The sequence below is a fragment of the Centruroides vittatus genome, unplaced genomic scaffold, assembly GCF_030686945.1.
Source record: "Centruroides vittatus isolate TY-2023 unplaced genomic scaffold, ASM3068694v2 contig_1035, whole genome shotgun sequence".
Lineage (NCBI taxonomy): Eukaryota > Metazoa > Arthropoda > Arachnida > Scorpiones > Buthidae > Centruroides > Centruroides vittatus.
The window spans coordinates 2,916,516-2,934,684 of record NW_027120673.1 but is presented as its reverse complement, the minus strand read 5'-3'; the positions used below and the strand labels follow the sequence as shown (position 1 = coordinate 2,934,684).

Here is an 18,169-nt window from a genome sequence, read left to right as displayed (position 1 = left end):
AGTTTAATTATACTTATTACAATCTCTTAAATTTAATAAAAATTTATAAAGTAAAATATTTTTTATACTGTGGATCTAAATGCATATAAAAATTAGATTTTTGAAAACATATTTTATTTTATACAATGTGATGTTTGTTTATATTAAGATTAGAAATTTATAACAATCTTAAATTAAATTTCTTCTCAAGGTTTGCTCTATTATGAAGACTTCTAAACACTTAGCAAAATAAAGAATAAAAAAGATGTTGAATAAATTAAAAGTTTATATTTCTATTAAAATATTTTAAGGACAACTAATCTTATCACAAAATCTGAAATTTCATAAATAAATATAACTATGCAACACTTAAAACTGAATTTAACTAAGTACAAATAATGAAGCTATGCTATACCAGGAATACCCAGCAAATAATACACTTTACTAAATTGCTGCTTTTCAACCTGACCTTTTCATATATATATGAATATTCAAACCTCATTTTGAACATCACATATTTTCATAAATAGAAGGTCTATTATGTTTTTTTGTTGTTATTTCTGCTTCCTATTTGATATTTCCTTACTAATAACTATGTTTTATATGTTATAATTATGTTAAAAAGAATAAACAACTCTATCATAATGAAAAATATACTTTTATAATTCACACTTATAAAGTTTTAAGTTTTAATGGAAATGACTAATAATTATTGAGGTCATCAATATTTCAGGAGGAACAGTGCTATCTGAATAAACTGATTTAATAAAATAATATCAAACATTGTATTCTTTTATTCTTACACTTAGAAATGAAAGATTAAAATAAAAACAATTCAAAGCAAAGTCCAATTAAATAAAAACATTCCAAAAAAATCTTAAAAACTGCATTTCTGGAAAAAACAGTCCAAAATTTATCAACTGTTTCTAGAAATTTAACTCATTTGTTAAATGTGTTAAATGTAAATCAAATTTAAATTTAAGTTAAATTTAACTTACAAAACTCTATGAATCTAAAGTTCTAAGGATCTAAGTTTATTTAATAATAGTTATAAAACAAAAATCAAAACATACAAACAGTACTCTTTTGTTTACAATGATTTATTCCTTCATTTCAAAAATAATTTTATTTTATTTATTATTTTTTTGTTAAAAAAATCATATTTAAAAATAAATAAATTACACACTAATGCAAAAACATCTGTAAATGTTGTTTAAAAATTATGATGGAAAGACTTATAAGTTTCTTGAAAATCTTAAAATATTTTTCAAATATTTGTATATACTGTAATGGCATTGTGACTCTACAAAGTTAAAATAAAAATACAAATTTCTATTATTTGTCAAAGAAATTTATAATCAAAATATATTATAACTTATTGTAAAAAGTGAAATAATTAAACATTTAAAAGCCTATTTCTAGTAAGGTCTAAAATAGATAAATTGATTCAAATTCAAAACAAATGAATTAAATTTTTAGTAACACAGTTGATAATTTTTGGACTGTTTTTTCCAGAAATCAATAATTTAAATTTCCAATCTCTGAAAAAAGCAGTTCAAAATTTATCAAATTGTCTTACTCAGTAATTGCTTGCTGTTTTATTAACTTTTGAATAATACTTAGTGGATGTTAAATTAAAAATTCTCCAATTTAAATAAGTTAGTCTTTGATTTTGATAATGGGTTATAAAAACTGTTATTAAAATTAAAAAATAAACAAAAAGATCTTTTATTACATTTAAATTAAATCAATCTACATTAAAAATGGAATATTGGAAGATTCCAATATTCCATTTTTAATGTAGATTGGAATATTGGAATCTTCCAAAAACTAGTTGCTGAATATTGGAATCTTCCAGTTTGATCACTTAATAAAGATGAGAAAGACAGTTGCTATCTTTATTATTTTATAATAACAAAGTCCATATAATAAATGTAGGACTTTCTTTTCGTCTTGTCTCCTACTTTTGTAACTTCGCTTGTGTTTAGTCCAGTAAAGACACTTAATTGCTTACTAAACTAACATTTAATTGTGACACTAGACATTACAATTAACGACATAAACACTGAACATTAAATTTGAATCGTCTCGTCTTAGTGGAAAAGAAAAATGAAGTCCCGTCTGGACTCGTCTTCCGTCCTCTTCCCGCCTTTTCTCCCAAAACGTCGTCTGGCTACACCCAAGTCTCGCCCCGTCCCGCTCTCGCCTTCGTCCCTCGCCGTCCGATGGCGCCCCGCCTCGCGAGGCGGGGCGCCATCGGACGGCGAGGGACGAAGGCGAGAGCGGGACGGGGCGAGACTTGGGTGTAGCCAGACGACGTTTTGGGAGAAAAGGCGGGAAGAGGACGGAAGACGAGTCCAGACGGGACTTCATTTTTCTTTTCCACTAAGACGAGACGATTCAAATTTAATGTTCAGTGTTTATGTCGTTAATTGTAATGTCTAGTGTCACAATTAAATGTTAGTTTAGTAAGCAATTAAGTGTCTTTACTGGACTAAACACAAGCGAAGTTACAAAAGTAGGAGACAAGACGAAAAGAAAGTCCTACATAAATATATGTCACATTTTAAATGTATATGAAGTTTATATAACAACCAGAACTCTAATCTTGTATGAAATTATCTGGACTTCAAAAATTTGAATCAATTTATACTTTTTATTTATTTATAAAAAAAATAAATTATTGATTTGATTTACAAAACTAGGTAACACAGCTATTTATAAATTATACTAACTTTCGAATTGCCATAGCTTCTTTATTATCAGGACGAAAGAAATCATGATTTTTATACGCTTCTGTAGCTTGTCTCCTATATTCTCCCACATTAAATACTGAAAATTTGTATTATATAGATTCTTTTATATTTAATTTTAATAATATACTAAAAATCATTGAATAAATCTATTTTAAAAATAAAATTTACTTTTATAAAACTTTAAAGACTGTTTATATAACCAATTTATAAAATCAAATTACCTTGTGTCTTGATTCCAATCCAATTCAAATACCGTGTTAATTTTTTGGCAATGTATGTTTTACCTCTTGCAGGTAAGCCAACCATAGCAATAACATGAGGACAATTTACAAAATTTGTTCTATCACCTAAATTTTTTAAATAAAATGAACAAAAGTCAGCATGTAAAAAATGCATATAAAAGTACTACTATTTAATAATTAAAATAATGCAGAAACCACTAAAATCCACTGAAACTGATTATAGGAATTTGGTTGTTTTTGTGTTGTTATTTTGTATTATATGCAGGTCTAAGTTAATTGTGGTTGATTTAATAATTAAACTGAATAAAACGTTTCTCAATAGCAGTGATGCTTTTCTAAAGTTATTTCATATCTATAGAACTCTACATTGATATCTCTATATACTAATAGAAATATAAAAATTACATTTTCATTGGATACAATAACAAAGTTTAAATCACATTAGAGTTAACGCTACCAAAATGTAATAACTAAAATGTTACATAACTCTCTCATTGGATCTAATACTTTAGCTGTTATAAATCTTTTAGATAGCAAACCTTTTAAAGTTATTGTGCCAATCTCCAAGTCAACTATGGCTAAAGTTGCTAATTTCTACAACTGGATTTAAGAACACTAAAAAAGGATTAATGCTACCATTCTTCAACTTTCATTCCACTATATCTCATCCCCAAAAGTAAAATTGAATGATATTTTAGTTAATGACTAAACAGTCTTTAGATTTTGATTTATTAATTTTTTATTATTACAACTGATTAATACTATATATACAATAGTTAAAAAGTATAGTATGTCTGGGAAAACATGATTAATGATTTCAATTAAAAAGGCAGACACATACTTACAATATATAAAATACAGAAGAAACTAAAATATCTTCTTTTCCATTCTGTCCAATCACCAGGAACTAAAACAGTCTTCCTTCACAGAGACTTATTAAATGCTATGTCTCTGGAATATTACGTAAAACAATTTTAAAAAGGATCACTGATGATAAGCCTTATTAGTTTCTTCTGTATTTTATATATTGTAAATATACATCTATCTTTTTAATTAAAATTATAATTATTATTATAATTATAATTTTATATACATATAATATGTATATATTTTTACAATTTTTAGTTTATCATCAGTGAACCTTTTAAAACTGTTTTACATAATATTGCACAGGCACAGTCTGTAATAAAAGGTCATCTTTGCAAAGAAAGATGTTTTAGTTCCTGGTGATTGGACAAGACAGAAAGGAAAATGTTTTAGTTTATTCTGCATTTTATATATGATTAATGTTCTTTTTCAATTGTTCCTGAAAAAAAAAAAAAAACCATTGCTTGTGCAAGATTATGACATAGCTAATTACCCCATCAAAAATCAAATTTTTCCATATATTATAAATAAAATCCTCCTTAAGTTATCTTTTTGACTTCCACAAACTACTGGTAAGTTTAAAATTATTGTTCATTGCATTCCAATATTTAATGGCCTGTCAGAGTGAAGAAAGTTAGTCAATTTTAATCCACATTTTTCAATAAGATATAGCATTTCATTCATCTCAGACTTCAGTCTGATGACATGCATTGTTTGTAAGATGTTTGCATAAAAAGTACAGATAAGTGTTTGCAGATACACAATAAGATTATCATATGATAACATGATAATCTTATTAATGTAGAAGAATATATTGTAGATTCTTTATATGATGTTTCCATGGTATTTAAATGCTCATGTTCATAATATGAGGATACAGGAGTTTGAGTAACATAGATAATTTAAGATTATAAGTTAAAAACAATCTAAACATCTAAAAAAATTACTTAATAAATGTAGTAGTATAATATAGTAACAATGGGCTCTGCATAATATCAATGTAGACATTCTGTCAGGCAAACTAAAACAAATTACAAATTATATGCAACATTTTTTAATAGTTTGTAACACTGATTAGGAAACTGTTACATTGACATTAATTAAACTTTTAATCTACACATTATTAATTATATTAAATAATCATAATTTTGATATTAATCAAAAATCTATAAAATTTTCATTGTGAAATAGCATGGAGCAACTGGAATTTAGCTCAAGGCTATTTTACATAATTTCAATTACTATGTTATCACAATATAGCTGGCTTATTCTATGTCCTCATTTACTGTATTATTTAATTTATCAGTAATTAATTATATTGCTCAACATCATTTACTTATGTTTTACAACTAAATTGAAATTTGTATAGATCATTCAGTAAGGAAACAGAAATTCCTGTCTGAATTTTCTGGTATACTATTCAATTACTAGCTGGATAAATAAAATGTACATAATCTGATCCTTAAATGAAAAAAAGAAACTTTTATTTGAAAACTAAAAAATAACCACCCTCCAAATTTTTTATTTTCCTTCCAAATCAACAATATTGAAAAAGATTATACAAAGTGGCCCAAAACTCACTTTCTAATTTTTATTAACTATACAACTTTTTAAATAATTCAATAAAGATTATAACAGTTTCCTGTTTTCAGTTTAATTCTGTAAGTTTTTTTTGTTTGAGTGTGTATAGAATGTTAGATCTGGCAAATAATCATTTCATTCATATATTTGGACCCTTTCCATATGTTCTATTATTGTTGTCAAAATTTCAAATGATAAACTGCTTATTTCTGCAAAAAAGTTCTATTTTAAGTTATCTAAAGTCCTAGGTTTATTAACATCTTTCCTGTGTATGATTAATTAATTACATAACAATCTGACAATATTCAAAAAAGTCAAAATTTATAAATATTTTGTCTACTGATGATAAAAATATTTTTGATCTGTAACTTTAAACATAACTTTGTACAAACTAATTCTCACACTGTAATCATATTCATAAGTTTCAGGAAACAATGTAAAGTAAATTACTGAATATCTACCATTTATAAACTGTAGTTCTAAACTTTCTCATTTTGGAGTTAGGTGTGTTACAAAATTGAAGTCTAAAGAAAAACAGTTTATGATATATAGAGCACACGATTAAGAAGACATATCTTATCTAAAGAATGCTAATCTCAAAAATGAAAATTAGCAAAATTAATGAAGCTGTACTAATTATTAATTTAGGTTGATTTTACTGATAAACTTTATGGAATAAAATTAAGATAATTTTATTTTATCTTCATTATCAAAAAAAAAAGTGCCAAGAATATGATTTATTTGGCAATATAGGCTCTCTTTAAAATAATTTTTATTCATAATAGTTCTCTGTTAATAAGAAATGCCAAGTTTCTCTTATCTTTAATACACAACACTAATAATTTATTTTTATAATAATACATTAACTTTTTTTCAATATTTCTATTATATCAGATGAAATGTAAACAAAAATCTTGATTAAAGTAGGAATAATATTAGATAATTGAAGTAAGATTTATAAAATCATATTTGCTTTATTTGATTATTTCAAGATAATTTTCAACTGAAGTGCTTGTTCAATATTTATAAAAATAATGATATCAATTTCATAATAAAAAGAATTAACTATCCTATTAAATTTACTTGTTTAAATATAAATATTATAATAAAGTCTCAATGTTTAAAGTACTGTAAACTTTCAATTTAATGGATTAATTAGGGGAAGAGAATATCTGTTATTGCTATAAGTGCATTAAATTAAAAGTGTATTAAAAACATATTAATAACAAACTTATAATGTATAGGATATATTAAAAAATTGCTATAATGTATAAATACAAATAAAATATGATTATAATGTATATTGAGTAATTTATACTCATTGATTCATTAACTCATTTACCCTAATCTGTTTTAACATACTGTATTGGTAAATAAAGAAAAGATTCTACAGTTATTTCCTTTAGGCAGAAATTTTTTATCTATTAAATTGAGGCCTTACTGTTTTGTGTATGTCAATATTTTTCTGATAATAATATATTATTGGGCATTTAATAAATTAGGCATAGATGAATCATAATTCATTCTTTCTTAGCTCTAATTAAACTTTCCATAAGTTTCACATAATATTTCATAATTTGTTGTTACTTAATTTACCTAATATAGTTATTATTAAATAATTTTTCATGTTTTATAAATAACTACATATTATTTTTATTGCAATAATCTCAATTTAAAATTTATTATTCTCTATTATAAAAAAAATTAGTCATAACTCATAAGTAGCAGAAAAATTAAAAATAAGCCATAAACCAAAATTATTTTATGAAGTTGTAAGATAAGAGAGTTTATTCCTGAAAAGAAAATAATTATTTTGTCTATTACTACCATGTTTATATAACAGTAAAAAGTTCTGTAAGAAAAACAAAATGCAAATCATGCATTCATAATAACTAGGCTGTTACATAATCTTGTAAATATTCATGAAATAAGATTAATCATTGATTTATTAATTATAGAATTTTGAATATAACAATGAAAAGACAATTTTACATATAATATATATTAAACAAATCCTGTAGTACATTTTAACAACATAATGTTAAAAAGTTAAAAAAAAAATTGAAAAATTTTAATTTTTCATACTCCAATGTATCAGCAGATTAGTGCTTTTAGTTCACAATTTTGTATTTAGTAATAAATCACTTATGATTGTGTACACAATGTTCAAAAGTTGCAATTAGTAAAAATAACAATCTTTTTATATTTATATTCATTAGACAAAATGTGGAGATAAAATATTCTGATGTACTGTACATATGATTAACTTCATTAATATGCTAATGATCTCCACAATATTTTCCTTATACTTCACTGCAATTTACATTTGTAGTAGTAGTATTTACAAAAACTAAACCAATATACATCTAATTAAATGTATTGAATACTTGAAAATTATAAGAGGTAATACAACAGTTCTAAAAGTCATATCTACCAGAGTCTGTCAGTCAGTCACAATCACTGGTCGGCAACCTTTCTGACCTCATGGACCACTGAACTCACAATTTTGAATCCCGCAGACCACTATCATGAATTTTTTTAAACAATACAAAATCTGTAGAATAATGATCATAAAAGTTCAATTTTACTATATTAATATGAAACTTGCATATTTAATTATAACAAATTAATGCAAGCCTAAAGTTCATTGCTGCTTGTTTGAAATAAGTTTATGGATTCTTAGTGCTTTTCCTCAAAGGACAACAATTGCACTCACAATATTGTTTATTGCTCATTATTTATTGATAACAGTCATTTCGTATTTGGTTTTAGATTCGAATAAAACCCCCCAATGAATGAAAAAAGTAACTAAGCACTTTTCATTTCTTTCGTAATACTTCACGTAACCTTCAGTTGATCAACGTCCAAATTTCTCCACAGACCAACCAAATTTTCTTGCGGACCATCAATGGTCCACAGACCACCAGTTGCCGACCACTGCTCTAGACCTATCTATAAATGTAGCATGTCCAAGAATTTTACTTTAAAGTAAAAAGTCCTGAGAGTCTTAGAAGTTTATCTAAAAATATTAGTTATTAGATGAAAAACTTCTAAAAAGTAGATATTTTTTGTGATTTTATTAAAGTTGTAATATCACTTATATACCTAATCTACAGCAAAATAATAATTATTCTAGCAGAAATACCAACCAAATAATTCTAGCAGAAATATCAAGCACATGTGATGCTACAGGGAAAACAGAAGTGGTTTGAGTGCAGCAACATGGGCAACAAGGTTAAAGCAGTCCTTACGGAGATTCAGGGTTTGGTTTCTACTCATGATACATGAATGTGAAAAACAATTTTTAAATCACATTATGGTTAACAAATATATTTAAATGTACATTATTCATTTCATACCTACAAATGGTAAGCCAGATATGATTTTAAAAAGGTAAGATACTAATGTAGGGCAAAACACACAAACACACAACTTATTTAACCAGAGTAAACATGTGGTCAGGACATTGGAATCACTTATATGCCTAGGATTCACAATAAATGCCGATAAGCAGCAAGGTACGTGCTAAATCATTGATTTTCCACACCAACATATTTGTTTTGTCAAAGTATTACTGTTCAATACATCATTACATATGATTGTTAGTGTCAAACATGTGGACAGTGCTTCTTTGTGAAGAATTCTCAGTAATGAATTCCTACTTAGCTCAGAATGACATATCTCAGTTGAAAGAGTTTCAGTTAAGATATTGCAGTTCTGGCATAACAATCCTCAGAGTTGCTTTTGTCAAGAATGAATTGTACCATTCCTAACAGGAATAACCACAGAAATGACCAAATTGGTCACATGGTATCACAGGTCACAACATTACAACCCAAAGGGTTATCAATAGTAGGAAATCTTACAATCAATCATCCAAAAGGAACAACCCTATCAAACCTTAAAAATAATGCCTTTGCTGCAGTATGAAAACAGTAAGGCACAGATAGAGATCCAATATCTAGCATACAATTGGTGATGTAAGCCATCACAGCCACTGCTAGAAATGAGAAGCAGAACAGCAGATTGTATAGACAAGGATCTGTTAAAAATCTGTGTTTCTGCCATGACTATCAACACATGTGCAGCATATTTTAGCCATATCAGATAGCAAATTAAGTAAGCTAGCCCAGTGGTTCTCAATCTTTTTGAAGTAGGGGAACACTAAACTTTGACATTTTTTTCCCATGGAACACTTACAATACTTCAGCTTTAAAGCGGGGGTGGCAAACCTTTTTGAAATCAAGTGCACTCAGTCTAGTAGATGACAACATTGGTGTTTGCTGATTACATTCCCATACAAAAATTATTTGACATTGTATTGATTTTTCTTTTGCAACAATTTTTAATTGTATATTTGATATTTTCACGTAACATTTGAAGTGGCTTCATGGAACATCCATGTTTTGCAAACCAGATTGAGAACCATGGCCTTACATTGATGTTTTCTGATTGCTTCTGTCAACAAAGAACAGCACTTCCAACACTTCTTAGGCATTTCAATGCTTTTGTGACTTTGGCATGTGATTGAACTTAGTGTATTCAAGGCCATCTTATCATCTCAGAGAGGATTAAATCAATGATCTCCAAACTTTTTTGATCGTGTACCCCTAAGATAAAAATAATTATAAGTTGTATGCCCCATAATATAATATAATATAAAATCTATTGTTTTGGGGTTCTTGAATACATATTCGGACAAGGAATTGGAATGTTGAGTCTAAATGAATCTCACTTGTCTGCAATAAAACTTTTCAAATAAATTAGAAAAATGTACATATAAAATCTATGTTTATGGAATAAAGTACTCATATTTCTTGTGTCAGAAAAATTTGCTAAATTTTTACTACAAATACATAATTCCTGTAAATTTCCCACTAACCGCAATTTGAATTTTTTTCTATGTATGATCATAAGTGATTGTGAACCTACTTCTTCAGGAGGATTACTGTAAGATTAGACAGACTGCAAACAGAACACACACACAATATTTTGAAGGAAAACTTGGCATACCTCCAAGTATCACTTTGCATACTTCACTTTGAAGACCACTGGATTAAATTACTGCAAAATACAGTTTAGACTAGTCTTGGCTTTCCCAATCCAACAGAGGTCAAATAACTACACCATTTTTCTACTATGGTAACCTTTATCATCAATTTATATTCCGTGTTGCATAGACTCAGTGCTTAATGATTTTTTGATGGAAGCAACTAAAAATGACAAAAACAAGATAGCCTGAATAACAGAGGCTGACATTACCTCATTACCTTTAATCAGAGAAATAGGATATCTGGCAAACCCTGGCCTACCCATTCTCAACTATTACATCAGCAGTCATGGTAGATGCATCAGACATAGCCATAGGAGCAGCTCTATAGTAATTTGAACCTGCAGGTTGAAGAAACTTCTTGTCTTTTTCTCAAAGAGGTTGTCATCATCATAGCAGAAATACAGTGTGTATGATTGCAAGCTCCTAGGGCATTTAAGGCAATTGGATAAAAATTTAATTGTAATTTTGAAATGAAATGATCTTTTCTCAAATATTATAAAACTTAAGAATTTTCAATTATTATTTCATATAAAAAAAAGTAATGAAAATTAACATTTATGATAATGATTATTAATATGTTATTTTCTTTTTTAAATCAATTCTAATGTTTTTAAAACATAAAACTGATTTTTAGGAATGGATTTTTATTTATTTGCATACATAGATTATGTGAATTTAAGTTAATGATAAATGTACAGAGTTCTCATTGAGAGTACTGGTCAATAGGTTACAAAGTGACTCTTTTCCAATCAATGCTGGAGTTCTGCAAAGGGATATTCTAGCATCCTACTTATTCATCATAACTTTGGACTATATTTTTAGATTGGTGATGGAAACTATGGTATTAATATTGAAAATATTTGAGTTAAGGTTGATATAAATAACCTCCTGGTAGGACTTTCTATAAGAAACTTTTACCTATTTAGATGTTATAAATGTGAAGAAAATCCAGAAAACTCTATATGATCAGCCCATTGGCCAGACAAACCCACAACCACAAGACACAAACCCACAACAAAGTGAATAAAACCACCAGTGTTTGGTGGTTTTATTCACTTGGCCACTGGTGGGTTAATGCTACAAGGTTGGCTTGTGCCTTATTGGTTGAAGAAAGTCAGGCATTAGAGACCATTGACAAACTATTTCTGTTAAGATTATCCAAAAAGGTTTTATTCATACCTAATACTGATATGTACTGTACTTGTACTTGCTAGTGTATTAATAAAATCAACCTCCAATCAAATCTATTAGTGTTTACTGTGTAGAAATCTCTTATATCTTGAAACCTATCTCTCTTGGATTTTTTTTATCATTCCCATGAGATTCAAGATACAGGTTCAACTGTATATGGAAATCCAAGCTTATCTCTCCAAATACAAAAATCAGACATTTTAAAAGTACAGCCCAAGTCATTTTTCTTCATGAATGTCAATCTTGGAATTTAAGTAGTCAATGCTATAAACTTAATTAACAGTTTTACTACATGTTTACATCAAATTCTAGGTTACATGTAGTGAGATTATAAAACAAATGTCTCCATTTCAGAAGAATGAAAGCAGATACTGCTAATAGAAACTGTCCATATTTTATTGGCTTGACCATATATTCAGACAGCCATTTTCCAAAATTTTTAGGACTTTTACCCTTTTTAGCCCAATAAGTGGTCAAAGAAAAATACCTTATATCCAATTTTATCAATAAATTAGCCAAATTGTCTCTGGTAATAAGGAACTCTCTCCTAAACACATTCAATATGGCTGAAGACAGAAACTGACGGCATCATATCCAATCAGAATTAAGGAACTAGCCTCCAGGAGATTTGTATATGCTTAGAATTGTACATAGTTTATTGTTTTTATATTTTATGTTTTATAACATAAAATAAATGATGAAGTTAATGATTGATTATTGGAAGTTACTACTCTCAATAACAAATTAATTATCTTTGTAGAAATCTATAAATTTAATTCAATTTATATTTTATTTCTATATTAAAAATATTATACAATGTTTTTAAATTGCACAATTGCAGAATAAATAGCTTGAAAATGTTTTCATAAAAAATAAAAACAATTTAATTAAAAATATGAAATTTAAAAAAAATTAAGAGAAATACGTTATACTTTCTAATTTTATATTTTGCTTTTATTTTCTAAAAATATACAATATATTATTCAAATAATTGATAATCAATCTGCATAGCAGTTAATGATTTCATATTAATTAAAAAGTTAAAAAAAAGATTTAAATTATTATTAAAAAAATAAATTCATGAATTAAAAATGATCTGAATATTTAAAAATTAATATCAAGATAAAGTTTGCTTACCTCTTATAGGAAAAGGTTTAGTTACTATATTACTATTTGGTCGTATAGAAGACATTTTGTATGTATATAAACTGAAATTTAAACATTTAAGACATGAATTACTTATTTGTGATTATTACTTTGACTAATATACAGTCAAACCTGTTTTTATGCGGGGGGATAGGGACCGCATTAAAAAAGACGCATTAAAAAAAAAAATCGCACGAAACTTCACGAATGGCTGTAAAAAATAGTTTTCGCAACACAATTTAAAAAATATTTTTTTTTTATGCGGTCAACAGGGACCGCATAAAAAAAGTCTCACATAGAAAATAACTCAAAACCGTACGAAATAGAATTTATTGACAACAGATGTCAGCACTTGTCTGCATCGTCTGGTCTATCGTCTGTTTTACATATTTTTGTCCAGGTGGTGTTTTGTTGACTTAAAAAGTAAATTATTTCATTTTTCGCATATTCATGCAATAATATTACTATAATAAGTGCATTTATGCTATAATAAGTTTATTTAGCTATAATAAGTCAACGTGAGACATGACGAATCGCACGAGACTAGTCGCCAACTATACCACACAAATAAAAAAATCGCACAAATAAAAATCGCACATAAAAAGAGCGCATAAAAACAGGTTTGACTGTATATTATAGTATTAGATAGATTGAACAAAAGAATTTATTAGTAACATATCAATTAATACTAAAAGATTAACAATATTCATTTTAAAATGAAATTTTTTCAATTACAGTTGTCCCTTGATAATCCGACATGTTTGGGACCAAAGGGGTGTCGAATTACCAAAAGTGTCCGGATTACCGAAAGTGATTACATATTTGGCATTGTTTTGCTAGCAGTAGCTTATAATATTCCTACATGTTATGAGTAAAATGCTGTCTAGGTGAATATGGAAATGAAACACCCATTTCAATTAACTAAAACAAGTTTATTAAAAAAAATATGGAAGCCAATAAATGTACATACAGTATGTATAGGCATAAATAATACAGTACGTACAATAATTTATAAACATTATAACTAAATGCTACAACGTAGGTAGATTAATTATGTACATATGTAAATATGTACATACTGTGCTCACACTTTGAACACGGGGACCTTGACAGGAAGTGCGTCGGACTACTGAGCATGTCGGATTACAAAACATCGGACTATCAAGGGACAACTGTAATTCTTTAGCAAAGATAAATCATAATAATATAGCAAAAATGTACTTTATATTGGGATTTGTTTATAATTTTATTACTTTTTTACTTTATATTAGCAGATAATACAAAATAAACCAAATATCTACTTTATTGAAGAGAGAATATTTGATTTATTTGTAAATATAATTTGAAGTTTTAATTATGAGCATATCAAACAATTATTATTTATTCACAAAAATATCATGCATTTATTATTTGTCTTTACTAATAAAAATAAAAATTATATTTCAAAATTATTTCATTTATAATAGAAAAACCTGGTTTGGCAGTGTGTCACATACAGTATTATGAGTTTAAATCTTGTTCCTGACATGGATAACATTGTTTAATTTTAATGGATATTATTGTTTAGAGAGATACATAATAGTTATGTGATTTGTAATATTACACTTGTTCAACGTTAAATAATAAATAGTGAATAATTACAGTTATAAAATTGACAGAAACTATATGCTAAATAGATTACAAAATATAGAAAATGTATTTTTGTTTAAGTTTTATGAAAGTGATTGAATATGAAAAGCTTAAACTTTATGTAATTTTCTATTAAAAATGATGACTTTATTGATAATTGACCAAAGAATGAGAAGGTAAATTACTGTATTACAATATTAATATAAATTAGTTAAAGTAAAACTATTTATGAAACTATTAAAAATATTTAGAATAAAATAATGTAAAATTATTGTACAGAAAAATCAGTAGCAAAAAGTTTTTAGAAATATTATAAATTCAAAATTTTAAATTATTCTTATAAAAAAAGCAGATATATACAGAGTGTATAATAAGTTTGGCCCTCATAGGAGTTGATGTTTGCTTATTTGGTTAATGTTACCTTAGGTGCCCAAGATGGCAGCTCATATCTGATTCCAGCAAGGAAATAGTGGGACGCACGTTCTAATCTAACCTAACCTATTCTAATAATTTGGTTGCTAATAATTATGGTAATTTATTAGAATAGGTTAGGTTAGGTTAGGTTAGAACATGCGTCCCACTGTTTCCTTGCTGGAATCAGAGACGAGCCACCATCTTGGCACCTAAGGTAACATTAACTGTTTATTCTGTTATAGGTGAAGCATGGTACTGGAAAGGAGGAACAAATTCAAATCATTTTGATGGTGTGAACCTGCAATTAATACGAAGTTGCCAAAGATTAACAGGCTGTAATCAGACTTTCCAGCAATCAGATACGGCAGTCTAGATATAGCCTTTTAAACTCTTCAACAACTTCATACTGACTGAAATTCTTCATAAAAATAACTTGAATTCATTTCTCTTTATTCTGCATCTGTGAAAGAGTAATTAACCTGTAAAAGAATAAACATCAACATAAAAAATATTAAATAGCAGTTTGTACATTTGACATTTAATATTTATAGAAATTACTAATTAAGTTGATTTGCTAAGAATTAGATTATTTATATATAAAAATCAACATTAATTTATACTTTTGTATTTATGTATTTTTATTTGAAGAATTCATTCAAAAATACAAAAGAAAATTTTTAATACAAAATTAACAATAAAAAAATAAGTTCTGTAGTTTACAAATTAAAAAATAGTATAAACTAAATGTTTAGTTTTAGTAATATAAATGATTCAATTTTTTAAAAAATTTACTTGAAATTTTGAAATTCTTTGGCAATATTTTAAATATATTTGAACTTTTTAATATTAAAATTTTGCGACTTTATTTTTAATTATATCAAATACTTTATAAAAGTTTTATATTAACAAATATTAACTTTAGATGGTAAATAACTGGTAGGAATTACTATATTATCCTTGTTCTACAACTTCAAGGCTAGACTGACCTAATATTACTATATACATAAATGAGTAATATCAGATATATCACTTTACAGTGAACTGATAAGGATTTTAAACAGATGCCTGCCTAACATAAAGACAGATAATCAAATGATTTATGTTATTACATTTATAATTCAATGATTTATTATAGTTAAAAAATGTTTTTGTTTAAACTAAATTATATTCAACTTAATATATAGATACTTATAAATCTTTTGGATAGACTACACAGTATATATCTGTATTTTATGGAGACTTTTTAATATAATTCTGTAAAGGGAAAAATAAGTCAAGCTTATTACTACAGAATATAAATATGAAAAATATGTTAATAGAACAAACATAAACCTACTAGTACTTCAATCTTTATAGAAAGACAAATTGTTGTTCTTGGAAAAAAAAAAAGTTTTAAAATAGAGTTTATAGCAATATTTTATTTCTATACAAAAAACTTTTTTGATCCAATATATTATTTTTTAATAAAACAAACATTTTTGGCTGCTTTTATAAGCCATCTTCAGGTTTAATATGCTAGATCAAGAAAAAATTTTTATATAAAACACTGAATATATCTAGTTGGCTACTTGTAAGATTCATTGTTTGTCAATAATATAAAAGTTTTTAAATATTTAATAAATTATTCCAATTATTTAATTATATTTCTGACATTTTTTTATTTAAACATAAGGAATTTTTACAAAAGATTAAATATCAGTAAAAATATATCTTAATACTTAATATTCTTAAATTATCCAATCAATTTTGTAATAGCATATTTTTTATCATAAGTGTGTTTAAATATATTCAAAAAGTATTGGAAGTGCACTTCTTCATCAAAATCTATTTTTCTTGGCTAAGTTACCATAGCAACTATATTTGTTTTTCATCAAACTTTCTCTTGTATTAAGTCTGATTTTCACTTTATTTAATAACAAAACTGTTCTCTAATTCTAATAAGATATTTTTAAGTTTTTATAATACATAGAAATGAGCAATTGCTGTTTGATAAACTTACTATAACACAAGATTCAATTAATGTAAGAAAACTCATATTAATACATAAAAACTGTTACCAAAAAATGTTGAAATGATGTTTAATAAAAAAAAAAAGTATATTACAAATTCATTTTATTAATTCATTATGTTACTACATCCAAATTCATAAGAATGAACAATCAAAATTGTCATTCCTTTTCACAATAAATTTAAATTGTACTGTACTGTACAGTACATAAAATGACTCACAACTTTCTTGTATTTAAAGATCTAAACAAATAAATTAAGAAAATTAAAATAATATTCAAATATAATTATTTTTTTTTATTTTGAGTAAAACTTTTAAGCTTGAATAATGAAATTGAATTGTTTTTTAATAATAAGTTGAAATTTTATAGAAATTATTCAAACTCGTCTCATTAGACAAACTTCATTGTTAATATACGGGCAAATACTTTCATAATTTTTGTATATTTTTGTATGTTAACGATTCATTGCAAAATAATTTTTTTTTTTGTTATATTATTCTACATTATTATAATTTGATATTTTTTCCTTTAATATTAAGCAATTTCCTTAATATAAAATATGTGTAAAATTTTTAAAGCTTTCTCATCTTTAAAATAAATTTATTCAGCTAAATAAATAAATTATACCTAAATTATTTTTGAAATTAATTAATTTAATGTTATTATATATATGTACAGTACAGATACCATGCATTACTTTTTGAATAGACTATCTTCAGTTCTGTCCATTGATAGTAATTATATTCCTAAAAGAATGAACTGGCATATGTATATGCACTGATAATTCTATAATAAAAGCACGTGTGTATCATTCATCTCCTTACACACTTATAAATATTTATGCATACCGTTTAATTAGTTAATTATATAAATAAAAACTTAAAGGACTAACCTTTACAAATAAATGGAAGAAGTATCACATAGCTCCGAATGACCTACCTTCCGACAGATATCCTTGAATTGTATTTGTATCTGTCGGTTAAAACCCGCCCGTATGATGGTTAGATATTCTGTACCACGTGAAAGGAAGTGCGTCATTAGATAGTCTGTACCACGTGAAAGGAAGTGCGTCATAAATACGTTTCTACACACAGAGAGAGTTCGCGGAATTAAATTATATGTACTAAATCTAGATGACATTTGATTGTTAAGTACGCAATCCAAAGTCCTGTTTTTTTCGGGTTGATGTCGTAATGAAATACGATTTGTCTTATTATATGAATATACTGAATGAACTACTTAAGAAGTTATAAATTTTTGTTGTTTATTTTAATAATCGCTGAAGACGTGAAATTGTTTGTT

General features: G+C 26.3%; 1 protein-coding gene across 2 annotated transcripts in view; it reads right to left on the bottom strand.

The window, feature by feature from the left end:
* The window catches only part of LOC136969630 (6-phosphofructo-2-kinase/fructose-2,6-bisphosphatase 4-like), a 61,057-nt gene extending 43,104 nt beyond the window's left edge, over nt 1-17,953 (bottom strand). The window contains exons 1-4 of one of the 2 annotated variants that reach the window (XM_067263892.1): nt 17,760-17,953; nt 12,807-12,877; nt 2,957-3,082; nt 2,715-2,811 (exon numbers count right to left, since the gene is read on the bottom strand). In XM_067263892.1, coding sequence (XP_067119993.1) covers nt 2,715-2,811; nt 2,957-3,082; nt 12,807-12,861 — 278 coding nt within the window. In that variant the 5' untranslated portion in view covers nt 12,862-12,877; nt 17,760-17,953. The remainder of the gene's footprint in view (nt 1-2,714; nt 2,812-2,956; nt 3,083-12,806; nt 12,878-17,759) is intronic. The other variant, XM_067263900.1, reaches the window with a different exon arrangement.
* Between the last annotated feature and the right edge of the window lie 216 nt (nt 17,954-18,169).